At 40.0% G+C, this 19,368-nt stretch overlaps 1 protein-coding gene across 3 annotated transcripts; it reads left to right on the top strand.

Annotated features, from left to right (window-relative positions):
• The first annotated feature begins 1,996 nt into the window (after positions 1–1,996).
• Positions 1,997–10,052, top strand: hdr (hematopoietic death receptor). 3 transcript variants are annotated; one of them, XM_006797540.3, is made up of 10 exons: positions 1,997–2,267; positions 4,149–4,302; positions 4,474–4,602; positions 4,731–4,842; positions 5,092–5,183; positions 5,373–5,462; positions 7,237–7,277; positions 7,394–7,474; positions 8,290–8,326; positions 8,528–10,052. In XM_006797540.3, the coding sequence occupies exons 1-10, from the start codon at positions 2,244–2,246 to the stop codon at positions 8,842–8,844; spliced, it is 1,077 nt and encodes a 358-aa protein (XP_006797603.2). In that variant the 5' UTR covers positions 1,997–2,243; the 3' UTR covers positions 8,845–10,052. The 3 variants fall into 3 exon arrangements, with proteins under 3 accessions (XP_006797603.2, XP_006797602.2, XP_035766503.2); XM_006797539.3 differs by having other exon boundaries at positions 7,394–7,630; XM_035910610.2 differs by lacking the exon at positions 7,394–7,474.
• Positions 10,053–19,368: the final 9,316 nt, after the last annotated feature.

Genomic DNA, 19,368 nt, shown 5'->3' with positions numbered 1-19,368 from the left:
GTCTGAATGCAAAATTCATGTCTTATCTCGGAAAATGTGGCTCAGAGATTCCAGCCACCTCCTGGGCCTTATCATCAAAAAACACAAGTTTGCAGCAGCGTGAAGGGAAACGGTGCAGAAATTCAGAAATGGAGCAGACTCTGAATGATTGGGCAAATAAAATAGGTAAAACCAGAAATGTAGTGTTGTACTAGAAAGGTGGAGGAATAAGATGTTGATGAGCTGCAATGCACAGGAAACTTGTTGAGTGACTGGTCTCTATTTCTCAGTGTGCCTGGCAGCCTGTGAAGCCATCACTCACCCAATCTCTGAGCCTAGAAACAGCCCCGACTGCCTAAAACTGTGAGACCATTTCAGCTCCATCTCAGAGCATCGCAATCAACAGACTGAAACGGAGGTTTTATTCCTCTCTGCATCCACAGCCCACTGCTTCCTGTCGGCCTGCATATCTGCGCGCTGCAGACAACTGCTCATTAGATAATGCTAAACTGGCACTCCCAAGCATGAGGTTTGCTAAACACTGTGGTGATGGCTGACTTCATGCAGTTTGTGATGAAAGCGTTTGTACAATAGTCGGTTTTCCCCCATTATCCCGTGAGGGGCTAACAGGCGAGAGAGGAACCTCTTGGAACTGTTATTCACTTTGCAATACAGCAGCAATTTGAATGTTTGAATGCTGAGCTCATTCAGAGTGAAAGCGATCACACACCAGGTCAGATCCAACATATCTGATTTTATTTGCATAAATTTTATGTTTAAAATAGGGAAAAGCTGGTTTGGTATAAGAGAAGCAAATGTTTCTGTTTAGAGCTTCACACACTCAGATCCTTCAGATAAAAACACTGCATCCCACTGTAGGCTTAGACATTATCTTACATTTTACATTCTACAAACTGTTCATCACCTATACCTCTAATATTACTGTAAAAAAATTACATGTTGTTTTCAGGATTCAGGCAGCTCATTTTATCTCATTTTTTCTGTAGCTTTGGCACCACGTATGTTACCACTGTGATAAGCTGTAGCCACAAAACTACACTTGTGTTTCCTCATGTGAATCATGTGCAGTATTTGTGAGTTTAGTCATGATTTACTCAGCATGCAACTGTTTTTATTTGTTCGTTTTCTCACCTTAACTTTAAAACTGTTTTCAGTACAAATGTTCACACCCAGAGATGGAAAACTATGTTTGCTTAACCCCTGAACAAAAGTACAGCATTTTTGAAGTTGTACTGATAATAATTTGCCATTGTGTGTTATTTTATACTACTGCATTCAAAAGAAAATATTCCTTAACAAAATATATAACAGAGGCTGAGATTAAAAGCATTCTTTAATAAAAATAATTTCACCATATATTAAATCAGTATTCTCAGTAATCAGTCATAAGGCCTCTTACATGAAAGCAGTGTCTGCTTGCAACCACGTTACATTTTAATAATTTCATTTAAATGAATTTATAGCTAAAAAAAAAAAGAAGAAGAAGAAGAAAAAGAAGACCAAGAAAAGAGGAGGGGCGGGGTTAATAGCCCAAATATGCGAAATTGTAATAACCGTAATAGCTTGATGGAAAAGTCCAGTGTTACGTCTTGTTTTTTTGTGTTTTTTGTTTTTCTATCCCCGGGGCCAATGAGATTGAATTGTATTTTTTAATTTAAATAGGCGCCTTATCGGTCTGTGAAACACTCTGGTCAATATTTGTTCTGAGCCGCCGACGGGGAGACGTTTGTCCACAGGGCATTTTAACGCCACCGTTTTAAACCCAGCCTTACTCTAAACCTAAACAGCCAGCTGCTCTTCCAGAAACTTAGCACTAAGATGGCACAGGTGACGTCAGCTGGGGGTCAGTACAAAATCTTCTACATCATCTACAATGCTCACTAATAATTATTGATAATCATTGATAACGTTGCAGGTGAAGATGATTTGAATTATACTAATAAAAAATACACATATTTTATTATCATTACTTCTTTTGCCATATAGGCCGCTTGGAGTAAAGACTGACTTCATGTTGTATCAGTGGCGCTGTTTTTTTCGCCTCCTGTTTGTGAGCTGAGACGGGGCTGCTTTGTACTTTGGCCCCGCCTGTCAGCTACGTCATTAATTCAGTCGGCTCACACCTGAGTTAAACTTTTGAGACAGTAGCCTACAGGACGCTACGGTGGTAAATCCAAATCGATTTGCTCTGAGTTACCGTGGAATAATTGAAAGTCTGTGGAGGCCGACATTTTTAGTAGAAGATGAAGTACGTTCCTATGTTTGTGGTAAGTCCTGTTGTCTTTTTAAACATCTACAAAGCTTGCCGTGGTTTCACGGACCGGTGTTGTACCGGCGTCAGTCAGTCAGCGTGAAGTTTCTGTAAACAGCTTCCGTGTGACTCATTTTTAAAAATGGAGATCCTTCAAAGTAATAAGAGTGCTTTTAATGTTTCGCGACAACCGCGGGGGGATTCTAATATTTATGTTAAGCTGTTAACTTAATAAAAAGTTAATTATGTAAACTTTTAAGTTTTTTGTTGTTGTTGTTTTGATTTGTTTATTGAGGACCGAAGTGACCAGAATTGTCACGGGTTGTCGAACCAAAGTTTATCCTCCCGTTGACTGTAAATAAAAAGGAGAGACCTCTGGCAATTTTCCTTTTTACTGGTTGGCGCAAGATGTCGCATTTATGTGTCAAGTGTCACAAGGCGCTGTGTGAACTCAGGTGTGAAATTCCTCGTGGGCTCACCAAAAAGTCACTTTATTTCTGTTTCCCCCACCTGAGACTCTGCACTGAAACTAGTCGACAGTTTGTGGTTGACTGTCATCGGCGACTGATCACTGAATAAAAAGAATACACGTTACTCCACAGCGCGTGTTTTCTTGTGTACCGGGCGCTATGTTGCGCCTAACTTTAAGAGCGTGTGCATTTTAAATGTCTTTAATTTTCGCAAAGATCCTGTTGGTAAAGTCCGGATAAAAATGGCCTGGCCTTATTGTTTGAGCCTTTTGTATAGCTTTCGGCTTGATTTTGAGCTGCCTAAAAGTTTTATTTTGATTAAATATCTTCTAATATGTTTGATTATGTGCATAAAGCGATGGAAATGATGGTTTGCATTACGTCAGAGATCACTTTCATCGACTTAAAGTGCTACTTTATAGAGTCGGACAGCACGTATTGGAAATATAAACTTTTTTTTTTTTTTAAATAAACTCTTCTGTATGTCTTTGTGTATAAACAAGGTCGCTTTAGGGTTTTTTTTTTCTTTCCAAAGTACTATTAAATATGCTTAAGCACGCCATTTCTACTTTCCAGTGAAGGCAGGGGGATTAAAATTCTTATACTTTCACACACCGGTGAGTGTTTGTCTGTCTCTCCATGCCTGCTGGGAGATGCCCTCACAGTAACTAGGGCACCTGATGGTGTTACGAAATCATGGGTGTGATTTCCTTATTTGGTTATTCCTGCAACCTATCAAGGTGTTGGCCATATTAGGACACACTGTTTGTGGATCACGTTTCCTGTTATTTAAAACGTGTTGCTCAATATTAAGAAGTTCATAAATCAGCTCGGATACTTTGGTACACTTTCTTAATACTGAATCCACCAGGCTTAGTCCAAGGAGTGTTGGAAGGAAATCCCCTTCTCCCCCACCCACCTGTGCAGCACTGACTTGTTTATTTGCTTTCAGAGTGAAGTGGCGTGTTCTTAAATGTGGCCTAATCTGACTCACATCATCATACAAGAAAGCTTCCACAGAATAATGGCTTATATACTTTTTCTGTATGTTTGCAGTGAAAATGTTTTCAGTTAGCCAAAACATATAATCAGAGATTGTTTCTGTAAAGCTCATAAAATGAGTTCTTTAATATAATCAATTTGAAATCTCTTAAGTCAAAACATGGAAAAAGATGAAAGCGGTGCACTTGATATTTTTACTTAAGAAGGTAGTTTCATGACTATAACGAAGCAGATTTTTGCTCATAAGTCACCATGTTTTATCCCAGTTTCCCATTCTTGTCTGATCATAACTAGTTTTGGTACCTTAATGTAACCAAACATCACCCCACCTGCCTGCTTAGGGGCTCTTTAAAAAAACCTGTTTATTCACCACTCTGACTTCCATTTATTTATCATTTTTTTAAACCCCGCATCCAAATCCATAGGTTTTTGTGCCTGTCCTGGTCCTTCTCCTCAAATCCACCACAGCATACCCACAGGCTGGTCTTAAGGTGGGAAACGGCAGAGCACGGCGGCAGGCCAACTGCCCGGCAGATCAGTATGAACATGGCAACCTCTGTTGTTTGAATTGTAAAGCTGGTAAGTCTCATGAAACTGAACTTCTGTAATAATTTCAAACAGTAAGCCATCAAAAGCCACATGAAACGGCCTTATTATTTAGCTAGAGTCACATGTTCAGTTGAAGGAGACATATAAAGTGTGTGTGTGTGTGTGTGTGTGTGTGTGTGTGTGTGCGCGCGCGCGCTCTAGGCACATATGTGAAATCACCCTGCAGTGTAGATGGAGAGAGGGGGCAGTGTGAGGAGTGTGACTACGATACATACATCAAGCATGACAACCGACTGAAGTTCTGCTTGAAGTGCACACGGTGTCGCCCAGGTAATTCTGCTTGACGGCTTTACACCATCGATCAGAATGAAAAGGTTCACTATTGATTGTTCTTGTAGTCGGCGTCCTCCGAGCATAAACTCTGACTAAACAAGGTCTCTTTCATGTTACTCTCTCAGATGAGGAAATTGTAAGCTCATGCACTCACACTGAAGATACTAAATGTCAGTGCAAACCAGGGAGATTTTGTGATCCTAACCAAGCATGTGAGGTGTGCTTGAAGTGTTCACGGTAAGTGTCTGCAAATTATTCAAAATCAGTAAAGACACAACAAGTATAAGGAGGGAGTGGATGGTGGATATACTGGGTGTTGAATGTGGAGCTGCCAAGCAGGAGATAAAGAGGAAGAGGGTTGGTGTGACAGAAGACGATGCTAGATGCAGCTTGTCCACTCTGGTGACTCCTAAAGGGAGCAGCGCGAAGAAGACTGACATTTAGGTCTTTAAACCTTTCGATTTATTTTGCTTCTCTCCTAACTAGATGTGCAGAGGATGAAGAGAAAGTGAGGAACTGCACATCAACCACCAACACGGAGTGCAAGAAGATCCAGAACAAATCTGGCTCTGATCCAGGTACACTACTCTGTGGCAGATGCATGCAAGACTTTGTTACACTGGGATAAATGTATATTTACAAAGTCAGATTTTCCAGGCCAGAAACGAATGATATCAGAGATTCACTCGCACTGTACATTGATTCAAACCATGAATATCTTGGGGGGGGTTTCTGTCCCTTATGTTTTTTTTGTTTTTCTTAAACAGGTATCACTGTGGTGGTTGTGGTGGTGCTGTGTGTCCTCGCTGCCATAACATTTGCTGGGATATTTTTCTACAAGAAGAGATGTAAAACAGGTACGTTGTTCTTATACAGATGTTGGATCCTAATAGTAAAATCACCTTGATGCAAAAGTTTTAGTGCTCCGATAGGCTGTCGACCTGTTCATTGAGTCCTTCACATTTTGTCTGTTAGCTGGGGAGGATGGATAGTTTTTGCATTATAATGGGGTAAACAAACCTAAATGATAAATATACACATGCCACAGTTTGTATCTTTTGTAGTAGGGTTAGTAGTTCTATGACTGGAGCTAATGCTTCTGCTGCTTGTCTGAACGTGTGGCAACTACACAGTTGTCATGTTCTGGTGGCCACTGCAGCTGGCCGTGTCCACTCAAGAAAATGCTCTTGACCAGCTGTATCAGAAGTATTATCTGCTCAGCATTGCCGAAGTGAAGGCCTGATGATTTTTAAGCTGTCCAGAACAGTATAGACATCAATTTTTAAAAATGCCCCAATGTAAACTAAATGCTCCATCTCCACATTCCTGGTGTCACAGAAGTCACCAACCCGGCCAGGTGTGGTCTTGGGGCATGACATAGAGCAGCAAATCATCAAAATGTAAGGGTGGGTTGTTGTGTTTTTTGCTTGAAAAATATTCATTTCAACCTATTGTCTAGATGGTTCCTGATCACTCTTAAACAAATTCACTTGTTATTTCAGCTCTGATCGCTGTCAGCAGGAGCAGTGTTGTAGGGTCCAAGCACTTAAAGCAGATGCTCGAACTATTTAACATTTTGGTCTCATGTGTGTAGTGATACAGCTTTGCAGTGTTATTGCTCTGACAGGTGTTAATCAATGCTATGGGAAGGACTTGTACTTTGACCCATAAGGATACGCTAATAAATGCTGAGACACACCTGCTGCAACCGAATGACTGAAAATAACGTTCCATTCAACATTTCTGGATTCCCTCTCTGAGCTTCACAGCATTGTTTTGGGAACCCTGTTAGTAAAGTCTTATCAATGAAGCATTTTCCCACAATGCTGTCTGTGTGCCATCTTTGAGAGCAAGTGGATAAGAGCTTCTCACAGGATGAGATATTTTGACTCTGCACAAGGCCAAACTCTCCTGTAATCAGACATTTTAGAGCAGATGAGATTTCCAAATGGCACATGAAATGGTAAGAAAATTAACAGTTCTGGATAATTGTTCATCACATGTGGAACAAAGTTCAGTGTTGAAAGACTGGAAAGCTATTAAGTATAAGTTGAGACACCAGACGGCGTGATAGAGGATGTACATGTGTGCAGAAACCTGCTACAATGGACATGCAGTTTCAGGTGTGATGATCTAAGAGCAGAAGATGAGCTGCCAACACATCATGCTGACTATGTTGGGATCAGGTGTAACTGATTAAAGCCTAATTATCAAGTACGCCCTCTCAGCAAACATGTTAACCACAGTCTGTTGGGGTGTATATCATTACCATGCAGGCCTCACATAGAGGTGGGCTGCTGTTGGCGAGTTCACTAAAGTACTTTTCCAATTGGATTGAGCCACGTGAAGATGTTTTTCCCAGTTTGTGCTGTTGACCATGCTGCTGGTAAACTGGGCCGGGTCCAACACAAACTGGAACTGCTGGGCAGGCTTTCCAGCCGACTGATGAAAATCCTCAGTGACACACAGTGTCCAGGAGAGGCTGCACAGTGTGCTAGAACTGATGCAGAGCAGCAGCAGGTTCTGCTCAGTTGATGAAATTAAATTGAGCTCAGGCAAAAATTAAATAACTTTGTGTTGGAAAGTTGGGGAATTCTTGGAAGTTGCATAATTCTTACATTCTTTCCTCAGGCTCTCAGAGAAATCGGTCTGACAGGAGCAAAGCAGAACAGGTGAGTGATGTTTTCCATTAATGTACAAAAATAGCCAAACCATGACGATGAGCTGAATGGAAATGACTTTCCAAAGGTAACTTAAATGACAGAGACTCTCTTAACATGTTCTTCAGCAATACACTGCCATCCAGACTCCTAAGGATAAGGACACTCAAAGACCAACCAGCACAAATCTAATCCTGTCCCAGCATCTGGTGAGAGTTAAATCCTCCAACATTGCTGAGGATGAGCGTCAAATTCTCAATCCAAGCCTCAACAGCTCAGCCAGTAACTCTCAGCACAGCCTAACAGACGCGCTCACACCTGCCCCTCAAGCCAGCCCTGTGGTCCCAGCGCAGCTTCACAGGAGGGTGAGAGCTGCAGCTCATCTCATCGCCTGCTTCATCCTTGATGCTTGTCTTGTTTGCTGCTATTAACTAATGCTCTGCTGCTCTAACAGCCTCTGCTGTCTTACTGTCTGTCCTCATGTTCCAGTGTTCCCACTTTGATTTTCATGCTACACACAACTCCTTACATGACAGAAAGAGCCTCAGAATTCTACCTGCTCCCAGTTGCAGAGGGACAGGTCTACAGTCATGGATAAACCTCAGTGACGTGCTTCTTTACTTCCATACTGCACTTCAGTATGTTGGAGCAAATTCTCTCAACAATCAGAAGCCGTATAAGAATCCTGTGACTCTCGCTTTAAGAATTACCTTTAACATTTGATCTTCAGTGTCTCAGGCTGCTGTTATTGTGTTAGTGGAAACTTAATGAGTCACCTGGTCCTTAAAACACCTGAAGATTAACAGGGAATGCTCCTTATCAGTCTCACTATCTCGTGTCTCCTTTCATTTTCCATCCACACTGACAGGAAAATGCATCACTGTATTGTGTAAGATCTTTTAGATAAATGCTTTTCCTTTCATTTCATTCACCTGCTTATAAATAAGACATGACTTTGATTTAGCAGGTCTTACAATTTCTGACTTTTTATTTGTTAATGCCTGTTTGCTTTTGTTTCATTTAGGAAGAGGTGCCACTTCCCAAGCTTGTTCCTGTGAATGGTAAAGTATTTTGACTCTTATTCCTGATCTCACCCACTGCATAACACACAAGCACCTGTTGTTAAACACAACATTAGATAAAGCTTCCATTTCATGCCACCGCGCTGCTTTTAATTGCAGTCCAGTTGGCTGTCGAAATGTTTATGTTATCAGCACAAGGCGTTAATGTGATGGAGTGAAGGTTGTTGTTTGTTTTTGCAGGTGAAGAGTCTCTCAGGAAGTGCTTTGAATATTTTGAAGAACTAGATGTGAACTATCACAAGAGGTTTTTCCGTCAGCTTGAAATTAGTGACAATGTCATCAAAAGCAAAGAGAACCTTCCCTATGAAGACAGGATCCATGAACTGCTGCATATTTGGGTGGAGAAAGAAGGTAAAGGAGTGAGCTTAAATGACCTGCTGCAGGCTTTGAATACCCTGAACCAAAGGCGAACTGCTGAGACGATCCACCAGAAGGCTGTGGACAGCGGTCACTTCCTGCCTTTGTGGGGGGAGGACTGTGTAATTGTCTCAAACTAGTAGTGGTCAGAATAGGAACAAAACAAACTTGGACACCTAAAGTGTGTATGTTGTTGAAGCTGCTGCAGTTTCAGTAAGCGCATCTTACTAGACTGTAGCGTGAGCTCTTAAGGTAAACATGCCTGCTTGAACTAACTTATTCCAAACTGATGGAATTCAGTCGTTTTTCTTATCTGACTGTGAGCCATGTATTCCTGTCAGCTCCATAGTGTTAAGTATTTCATTAGTGCCTGTAAAAATATTTTTTTGCTGATCCCAAACCTCATTAAAGGTTGTTTCAGCGAAAGTTATGTTCAGACATTTATTGTAATCTAACAGTGTCCTGAAGAGTCGATGTATGTTTCAGTTTGGTTCTGTAACTACTCCTTAGCAATTCAACAGACTGTCAAATGACCAATGGCGTTAATGAATGTATGTAAGTTATTACAGTGGAGGGTATTTTATTAAATTTAAAGAGGGCTTCCTTGACTGTATTATTTACCTGTTGATCCAGTGTTGTCGTGATTGTGGGTAACAGAAGCACAAATTTTAATATATTAAGATAAATGTTTGTGTTGTACTTCTGTTTTGTTACATTTCCTTCTATAATCTTGATCAGCATCATGGACGTTTACAAAACCTAGTTTTCTACAATGGTCTGTTTATGTGCTGCACTGAAACATTGAGTGTTGCCAGAGCTGTGTTGAAGCCTGAAAGTGAAGTGAGAATTGTGTACTTTTCTACCTTGTTATAGATGTGCTCTACAGTGTTTGTTACTACTTCCAAACTTTATTTGCTCTTTTTTTTTTGTTTTGTTTTGTTTCTAATTTATAAATCTGGGTGATTAAACTCATTCTTTCATATTTGTACTTTTGTTGTTGTATTTCTCCTTATGATTGACTTCAAGATCACTTGATTATATTTTTTGTCTTAGTCATACCGGACATGTCCTGTATTATATGCCTGGGCTCTGCATATTTGCATATCTAGATTCACTTGCAGTCATCCTAATTGCTAGGGTAACATTGGTTATCAGTGGTAACCCAGGGTTTTCAATACACGTTCATGTAAAGGGGTGGTGTTGGCAGGGTTTGGCAATGACAAATACAGATGAATGTACTTCACAAAGGATGGTAAAACTATAATACAAACATAAGAGGTTACACATGATTGCAGAATGACAGCAACACAGTTGCTACAGACACGAAGTCACTCTCTGTGAGAGGAAAATCCCTGAATAAATGTGGTCTTGCTTTAATTCTTCGGCCTGAAGTTGTCAGTGGAACTCGAGTCTTTTCTTCATTTCCTCATTGGCTTTGTCTACAGACTGGTCCGCAAGCACAGCTCACTGAGGCGAGGTGCATTCTCTGACTGGTAGTTGCCCAGCACAGAAAACATCCATTACATGGAAGACATGGAAGTCTGCTGCTTCCAGAGCAGTAGGGAAACTGAAAAGTATGATGAAAATTGGAAAACGAGACCATTCATCTTCAAAGTAAAGGTTGAAAGGTGTTTGGCGCTATAGCAAGGCACAAGTTTTACTTTGAAGGCATACGTTCACAACGACTACCAGCAACTATTCAGAAAACATCAGTGTGTCTAGGCCTGTATGACATTGCTGTTTGTCTAAAAGCACCTCTGTTCACTACTGTGCACTTGTGGCAACCTACAATATGTAAACGTGACGTATTAGCTACACACGCAGCATCATGTACACATGCTACATGTGTAGTGGCTGAGACGTTAGCACTTACTGAAAATGATTGTCGAAGGTAGAAGCTCCTTTACAGAAAGTACTGAAGCTAAATTGGCCAACATAAGCTCTACATCGAGGCATTAATCTGCTCTCTGGAGCTACTCCGACTTGCCTTCGCTTGCCAGTCTTGTCAGCAGTGTGCTGCCTCATTTTCCACTTCATTCTTTATTCAGCAAGTTGAGCAGCATGCTGTGCTGCTGCTCATTTACTCTCCAGACAAGTGTCTTTTTCTTACATTGCCATTATGAATGTTGACTCTGTCCGTCAGTTCTAATACAAGGCCTGTGGTGTGTCCTGCGTACTCAAAGCTGGAGCTTTAATAGAGGTGTCACAGAAACATTGAGCTGAATGATACTTCTGCTGTAACTAATCAGCTCTGTGACTCACATGCATCAAACTAATGCCTGCTGAGAACATTATTAAGCATTCTGTTGTAGCTATCTAGTGTACCAGTCAGACTAGGTGATTTCGAGGCATGTATAAAGATCTGACAGCTCAGTGGCCATATTGTACTTGGTTACATCAAATAGAAATGAGTTTGACTTTGAAAAATCAGTCTGTTGCTGGAGCACAACTCTGCAGCTCCAGTATTTTTCAAGCTGTAAAAGAATCTCTTTATATGCATATCCTTCAAGCTTTGCATTGTAGCAATCTTTGGAAACAGTTTCATTCCAGTGCCACAGTGAAGCAAAACAGCCTTCTGTTCCCTGTAGGCATGGAATCAGAACCTAAAAGTCCAGCCAGTGAACCGCAATCTAAAAAATCTCTAAACATTTCACACCAGCTTCAAACAGACATGCCATCCAGGCAAAAGCAATCAGAAATTCTAAAAACAAAATTTGGCACACACAACACTGAGACAAGAAAATCCCCAAAGGCGGCATAATGGGATTCATGATATCACAAAGTGGTGCAACAAGTAGAACAGCTCATCTGCTCGAGTGTAACCACCGCTCAGTTTCATTCACATCTATGAGGAGATCCATTTTAGTCAGTTGTTTGTTATTTAAACGCTGGAGTCCTACCAGGCAGCTCTCTAACAGTAACAAATGTTAAAAACCAAGAGGTTTGAATCAGGCCTCCACTGCTACACACTGTCCACATTTCTTGAGGGCAAGAAATGAAGTGGTGTGAAGGCAGGACACTTCAGTACCCACTCTTTCACTACAGAGCCTCTGCTGCTGTCATAGATGCAGTATATAGTTTAGCATTTTGGACTAAGTGCTGATAACAAGCTGGATGCTCTTTATTCTGAAGGATGTGGTGTCTATGTTTTCTAAAAAGAATTTAAAATGTCACATTTTTCACTTTGCCTCAGTCTGTTTTAAATGATCCTTAGCCCAGAGAAGGCGGCTTGAAGACAAAGCTTTAACTTGCATTTGTGGATGGCACAGTGACCTGTTTTCACTGACAGTGATTTCTGGAAGTGTTCGTGAGACCATGCAGCGACTTCCATGAAAGAATCACACCCTTTTTAAGAAGGTGTCGTCTGAGCACCTGAAAGTCACAAGCATCCAATGTGGACTTTCATCCTTTTCTCTTGTGCTCCGAGATTTCTCCAAATTCTCAGAATGCATTGATGATATGCTGCATTGTAGAAGATTAGATACGTTTTCACAATTTTACATTTAGGAACGTTATTTTGAAATTGCTGAGAAGCTGCCTCTCTAAGATGTGCTTTTTATATGAAATAATATTACTGAGTTGTTTCCAAATAACAGAATTACTTCACCATGCCATATTAGTTGCGAGATGTTTCTTTTTAGGACCACTTGGTCCTTACTTTTTTGTTTTGCTTCCATCATATTCAAAATGTGTGATGTCAGGTCCATCTGTGGTGTGAAATCCATGCACGGTTGTCAAGATATTTGGTGGAATAGCTTACCAGTACATATATTCAGCTGAGCCATGACACATTGTCTGCTACTCACTGTCTTCACTTTATGAAATAAAAGCAGCTGATAGTGTTCAGGCTGAGGCTTTAATGAGAAGCCTGGTGCTTGCTGGGGATAATTTCACAGAGCTGTCTTGTTCCACGTCAGAGATCCATTAAATTGTTTGGTGTATCCTTGAAAACCTGCAGCTCTGCACTCACCAGTATTGTGACCAAAATAAAATGCTGGTGATTCATCTCCGAAAGACATTTCAAAAGCACTACCAGAGACTTTCTGGTATTATAAACTAATAGATTTGCACAAGTGACCAATTTAAGTGTTTGCCCAGAAACTAAAGCAGAGTCTGCAAATGCACTGGTTCCTATTTAGAGCTTTTCTACTATATCAGAGCACTCTACACAACTTGTACATTCACACAAGTACTATAAGCGCTTCCTATCTAACATTTAATGGCTATATCAGAGAGCATCCATCGGATAGCATCTTGCCCAAGGATATTTGGCATGCAGACTGGAGTAGGTGACCTCCTCTACCACCTGAGCTACAGCCACTCCACTGGATCACTACACACTGCAATGAAATAAATGAAATTTAAAATGCTTTCTTTAAAAGCTGACTGAGAAACATTCTGTACATGTTAACAGAAGTGCGTAATACACTTTCTTTAAAGGAATATTCAGATTCCTGTGACATTTGTTGTGCATTTGTCCATTAAATTAAAGCAAGTGTACTTATTTATTATGTGTACAAGTTCCCCAGTATCATATTTTGTTGTTATGGTGCCCATTTTAAAGGAACATGTCATGAAAATGTGAAAAAAGTCCTCATTATGTTTTTTCCACATTCATGGTTTTATGTTCTGACAATTTCGATCTCAGAGAAGCTTTTGCCTCCCCCACAGTACAGCTGAGGTAAATGGGATTCCTTTTGGCATTTACATTAATACCCAAGCTTAAGACCAGGACATGCAACTCTGAGAACTCAGAGTAGGAACATCTGTGTAGACCTTGGATGTAGGAGAGTTAGAATCTGAGAATGTGTTGAGAATACTGGCTGCTGATTTTTAACAAAATCCCTTTCTAGTAGACCCAATGAAAACTGAAATCTGTAGCACTTTGAGCAGCAAACTTAATAGTTAAAACCAAGTAAACAGCTTTTGTTTCCTCCAGAACAGATCAAATGACTATGAGTAATGTAAAGGGAGCACCCAGCAGCTTTCTAAGAATAACTTTTGAACAGATTTGACCGTGTTTTATGGTTTGACAGCTCTTTCAGTTAACGCCTTTCTGTTCACATTGGTATTGTGGTAGCTTGTTTTCTGAAAAATCAAATAATCAAATCTCTATTGCACTGAGATCCTGGAAAACTCCTGTTGCTAGGGAAAAATGTGCATTCACTAACTGGCTGGCAAAAACCATTCCAACCAGTACAGAATTCTTAGCATCAAGTATTTCTGTAGGTGGTAAGACCTGGAGTCAGATTAAAAGTCAGAGGTGTAAAAGGTGAACAGGTATTTGGACAGCATAGTCCTATTGGAGCTCCAGAACTGCAGATGACCAAATCAGCACTGTTGAGTCTCACATCCTGCAACCTGTAAGCTAGTCAGTAGTCCTTGAGCAATCAGTTGTGTTTACTGACATTTCCTGTAGCTTCTTTCTCTGTGTTAACGGCCGAATAATAGGAAATGCTTTCGAGAAATAAAAAAAAGTGGTTATGACTGTGGAGACATGACTGTCTAGATAGAAGTAAGCTCTTTATTCTTTTGTTCCATCATACACTCCGAGATTTGGTCTGTATGCAAACTACAGAGGGTTGTGATACCTGGAATCAGGTTATAGTAACATATTTTCACAACTTTCCATAAATTCCTACAATTTACCTCATTTTCCTCAAAGCACTTTCCTTTATTTCCATTATTCCAGTCTGTATAAAAGCAAAGTTGAATCACTCTGCTGCAGCTCCCCTGAAAAGGCATCAATAAGCTTTTCTTTCTTTTCTGATTGTTGGCAGAGTCTGATTTCCAATGCAATGCGTCGCAAAATTGTTATTTTTAAATTTTAATATTTTAACTTGCAAAGGCCTAGTTTAGCATTTGGTGTGAATGTATCATTAGGGATGATAAAAATTAGGAGGTGAGATATATAATTCTTCCAAATCCATACAGTTGTGAACAGGGAAATTAGATATAAAGACTAACTAAACTAGTTAACTAAGCGACACTAAAGTTATGTTCAGGACTGGCTGGGTGGCTGTAGCTCAGGTGGTAGAGCAGGTCATCTACTGATCGGAAGGTTGGTGGTTCGATTCCTGGCTTCCCCTAGTCTGCATGCCAAATATCCTTGGGCAAGATACTAACCCCAAATTGCTCTCCGATGCATCCATCGGAGACTGTGTGAATGTTAATTAGAAAGCACTTAGAAAAATGTGCTGGGGTGAATGCACAAGTTGTGTAAAGCGCTTTGAGTGCTCAGAAGAGTAGAAAAGCGCTATATAAGAACCAGTCCATTTACCATTTAACTGAAACAATATATACAGAAAATGCCAACCTGCTTGAAGACCCTTTGTTGCAAATGCAACTTGGAAGTGAACTGTCTTGCAAAAGTGCCATATTTATATTTTAGTATCTTTTCTGAACTCCTGAAAAACCTGATAATTATACCCTCAATCAATTCAGATATTGGAAATATCGATACCAGTCCCAGTATTGGTATCGGATTGATTCAATAATGATAGGATGGATAGCCCACTGTAACATTTTATTTTGTATTATTCTATTTTATTGTATTTTATTTATGTTATTTTGGTTTTGTTTATTTTATTTTTTTTTTGGAGGGGGGGAGGGCTAAAATGAAAAATGTCTGAAACTTTCTTTGTATATTTTATTTATAGCCTACAGCACATTTAAACAACTGAAGCTGACCCAAAGTGCTTTAGAGACAGGGACACTCATATTGTGCATCCCCAAAGCCCAGTTTCAGCATTCATGAAACGCAAAAAACCCCTGATGTGTCTATTTTACGCACCAGGGTTCCTTTATCATGTGTGTTGTGATCATAGTGTAAACAATGGATGTTGTGCAATAATTTTGGATTGAGCGTTTTAAAGATTCATGCTGCCATTTGGCACGTATGTAAAATGTTGCTGTCTTTCAGTGGTCAGAGCATCAGAGTGCTGATGGTAGAGAACATCTAGTGCGTAACGGGAGAAGCAGGAGGCACAGGACAAAGCCGCATTGTAGAATACATTTTTAGTCTACAGCTCATCGAGCACCTCTATAAACCTTGAAGTATGGACAGTGCAGATCTTGAGTATGTAGAAGTTCTATGGTATTATTATATGTATTGTTTGCTGGTTTATATGTATGGTTTCCAGAGGACCAAAACTTTTAAATGGCTTTAAAATCAGGTTTCTTCAAGCCTTCATCATGAATCTGATTCTCATTGACTCCTTTATCATCTTTCCCCCTATTTAAGCAATTTGAGTGCAGTTTCCTGCCATTTACTGGTAAGACCCTAAGAAACCCAGCTGCCACTCCACAGATTTCATTCCCATTCTATGATAACCATTCCACTTCTGCCCAGGACTTCATGGGGCTGAAGGCACAGACCCAAAACCTCCAGTATTGGAAGTGAACCACAAGTCCCTTGGGATCACATTGACATCCAGTGGCAATATTACAATTGGTTTGAGTTGTTTCCCATTGCTCCAACAGGAAAACTGTAATACAGCAGAGCTCAGTTAGCCTTCAATTTCAAATCACATTTCGCACATCCAAGAAGAATAAATTAGATTTGCCACAAAATCATCCTTCACTGTTCCCTTCACACAACTGTAAGTGCTGTTTCCAGTGAGTGCTGGGTACTTCTTATGTGCAATTCTGGGTGAATAGGGCCTGATTTTATGAAAGCTATAATGATCACTCTATTCAGGCCAAGTGTGAAGAAAATAAAGCTGCTTGCCAATCTTTATACCAAGAGCTCTGTTAATCAGTGACGAGGAGGGAATAAAAAGGCATTCAGTCTTGCTTTTCTTGGCCCTCGGGGCTCTGCCAGGGAACTTAAAGGACAATAGAAGTGAAATGGAGCTCTAAAATATGAAGCTATAGGAGAGAAGGTAAAATATACTACCTACTTTGCAGAAACAAGGAGTGATTTGCCCTCTTCCTTAATATGAATTTGTTATGTGGATGTAAAACTCTGCAGAGAATAAATTGTAAAATTTAGAAAGGTCACTGTGACAGGATTCAGGATGACTTTCTTAGACTGGGAGGGGGTAATTTGCGATTCACCAAGTCAGCTTTCTATTCACTACCAACAGAGTGGCTCCACGCTGTAGATCAGTATGACATCGCAGATTTGAATCTCGACTCCTCGGGACAGAATCGTCCACTCCACTTATTCTGCAGGATAATAACCCAAATGACAGTTTTGGTGCGAGTACCAGTGGGGACTGTATTTCCAGCACTATGTGTGTGAGGATGGTGAGATTTCATGTGCTGCTGTGTAGGTCAGCAAATCAGACTGCCGGAGCAAACAGCCCAATTTCAATATGTTAAACAAAAATGAACAAACTCTTTTGCAGCATTAGCGTTAACCTTTACTGAAACTTTACTGTTCACATAAAGGTGTAAAGGTTCATGTGGAAGGAGAGGACCCAAAGGATAAGCACAAAATAATGGACACTATGTACTGTACAAAGTGTCATTAATGGCTCAGTGAGCTAGCTTGAGCTGAGTTTTCTGTGTCATGAAAGTGGCTCTCTTTTTACTAAAAGATTTTCTAAATCACCGTGGCAACTGATGGTGACAACATAGCCTGATCGGCAGCAGGGTAAGTTCAGAGTTTTAGTATAAAATCATTAATTCACAGATTCTTTTATTTACAGCATGCTATATAGATTCTCTCCCAGGAGTATACATTTTAGATGTGCAAGTTTATAAGCCGTACCTTACTAATACGACTGAATGAAACACAAACTATGCATCGTGTTGTCACATGAATGCGTCAGAAAATGTATAAATGTTTTCACTGTTGATTCAAATCTGCAGCTTAGTCTCCTTTGCACTGGTGAAACATGCTGTTACTAGAACACAGGACACACATCTAGAATCCCTGTGACAGTAACAGTGACAGGGTGGTAATCTTTACTGTTTACATGTGTCCAGTTTAAAGTTCCAAAACCTGCAGCCATTGCCTTAGAAATACACAACAGCACTCAGAGTGCACACAGCAACCAATTAATTGAACTGAAATAAAATGTGTATTTTACTGCTCTGTGCACTAAATGACAAGATTAATGATTTTGTCAAGCAATAATCTCTCTAACAATGTTGCATACTGTCATTTTTTTTATATACTTTTGATAGATTTTTAATCAGACTTTTTTTCTTCATCTGATAGTGTTTCTGCCTGGATTGAGTGACCTTCATGGGGTGTAGAAGAAGAGTCATATGACCCATGAAATGCCCCTTTTATCAGTACGCAGAATCTGAAACAGAAAGCACAATTTAACAAAGAAAGTTTATAACCCCTGCTGTGATACTCGTCATCTCCAGCTGGGGTTTTAGGTTCTGTCTAGTCAAAGAAGCAGAAAAAAGCCCGACTGTATTGAACTTGATTCACAGTATGCCCCAGGAGGAGAGACTTAGACCTTAATCTTTAACCTAAAACAGGCAATAGTCAAGCTCAATTAATGAGTCAGGAGAGTGAAGAATGCAACAAAGGGCCCAGCAAAAAGGCAAGGTCTAAAAAAACAAGTAAAACACTATACAAGAGGAAATCATTTCAAACACAAGGAGACACAAAAAATACTCAAGAAAACTACAAGAAGGACGAGAAAGCTCGACTTGAGTGATTCATCACACATGACACTAACGGCAGTTACAAACAGAGAAGAACCAAATGTATAAAAAGCTAAATACCAAATCAAATATTTTGAAGCATAAACCCAACAAAAATACCAAGCTATTACAAAAGGTTTACATTATGTCCCTTCACGGTAATGAACTGTAAATCGTCTGTCATTTTTAACCACAAATTACTTTTTCATTTAGTAATAGCCTGTAATAAATATACATTTAAGCTCCAATTAATGTGTCACCAAACAGACTGAGTGTATTGTTCAGTTTTGGCATCATAATTATAAATGAAATGAATAAAACATTTATGAACACACAGTTTGAGTCATATGTGAACACTGTCCATTAATAATCTACGCAATGTGACAGTAGGACTCCTACACCTGAAGCAGTGAGTCACTCCCTCGCTGTGCATGCTTTCTTAAATGTCTGCAGGTAGGTGTGTTTAGCAACCCTGCTCCCAACCTGTACCACAAGATGACAGAGTTATGTTTTTAGGGAAAAACGCTTTAGAAAATGAATTAATAATTCAGTAAATAAACAAGACCTGAGCAAAACTGTAGCACTCTTGGGTGAGTTGATATTCCTCCCAGAATCCACATAATAGGAGTGACTCTTTCACTAAAGCTAGGTCGTAGACCGTGTCCTCTCACCAAACTGTGCAACTTCCTCAAAGACTTATGTGTACACCCATGTCTCATCCCCACTCTCTCTCTGGTTCTCTTTCTCTTGGGCACACGACATTTACCTGCTTCTGTACACATAATGTTAAACAAGCTGCCGCAAGATGGATGGTCAAATTTAAAAAAATAAGGCGACAAGGACAGAATAAAAAAGAGAGAGCCACACAGATGAAGTGAAACGCTAAAAATATCAGTCCCAGTCTGGGACCAAATAAACAGTCCATCCGTATACTTTCACTGCTCATGTTCAGTTTGAGTGGAAGTGTAACACTTTTACGCATTTGACTGATATAATCACGCTTTTTTGAAAGTAAAATAGTAATTTAGCTGATTTTCCATAACACTAAACAGAAT

Source organism: Neolamprologus brichardi, chromosome 12 (genome assembly GCF_056152115.1).
Source record: "Neolamprologus brichardi isolate AB-2024 chromosome 12, ASM5615211v1, whole genome shotgun sequence".
NCBI classification, from domain to species: Eukaryota; Metazoa; Chordata; class Actinopteri; order Cichliformes; family Cichlidae; genus Neolamprologus; species Neolamprologus brichardi.
This window is presented reverse-complemented; position numbering and strand designations above follow the sequence as displayed.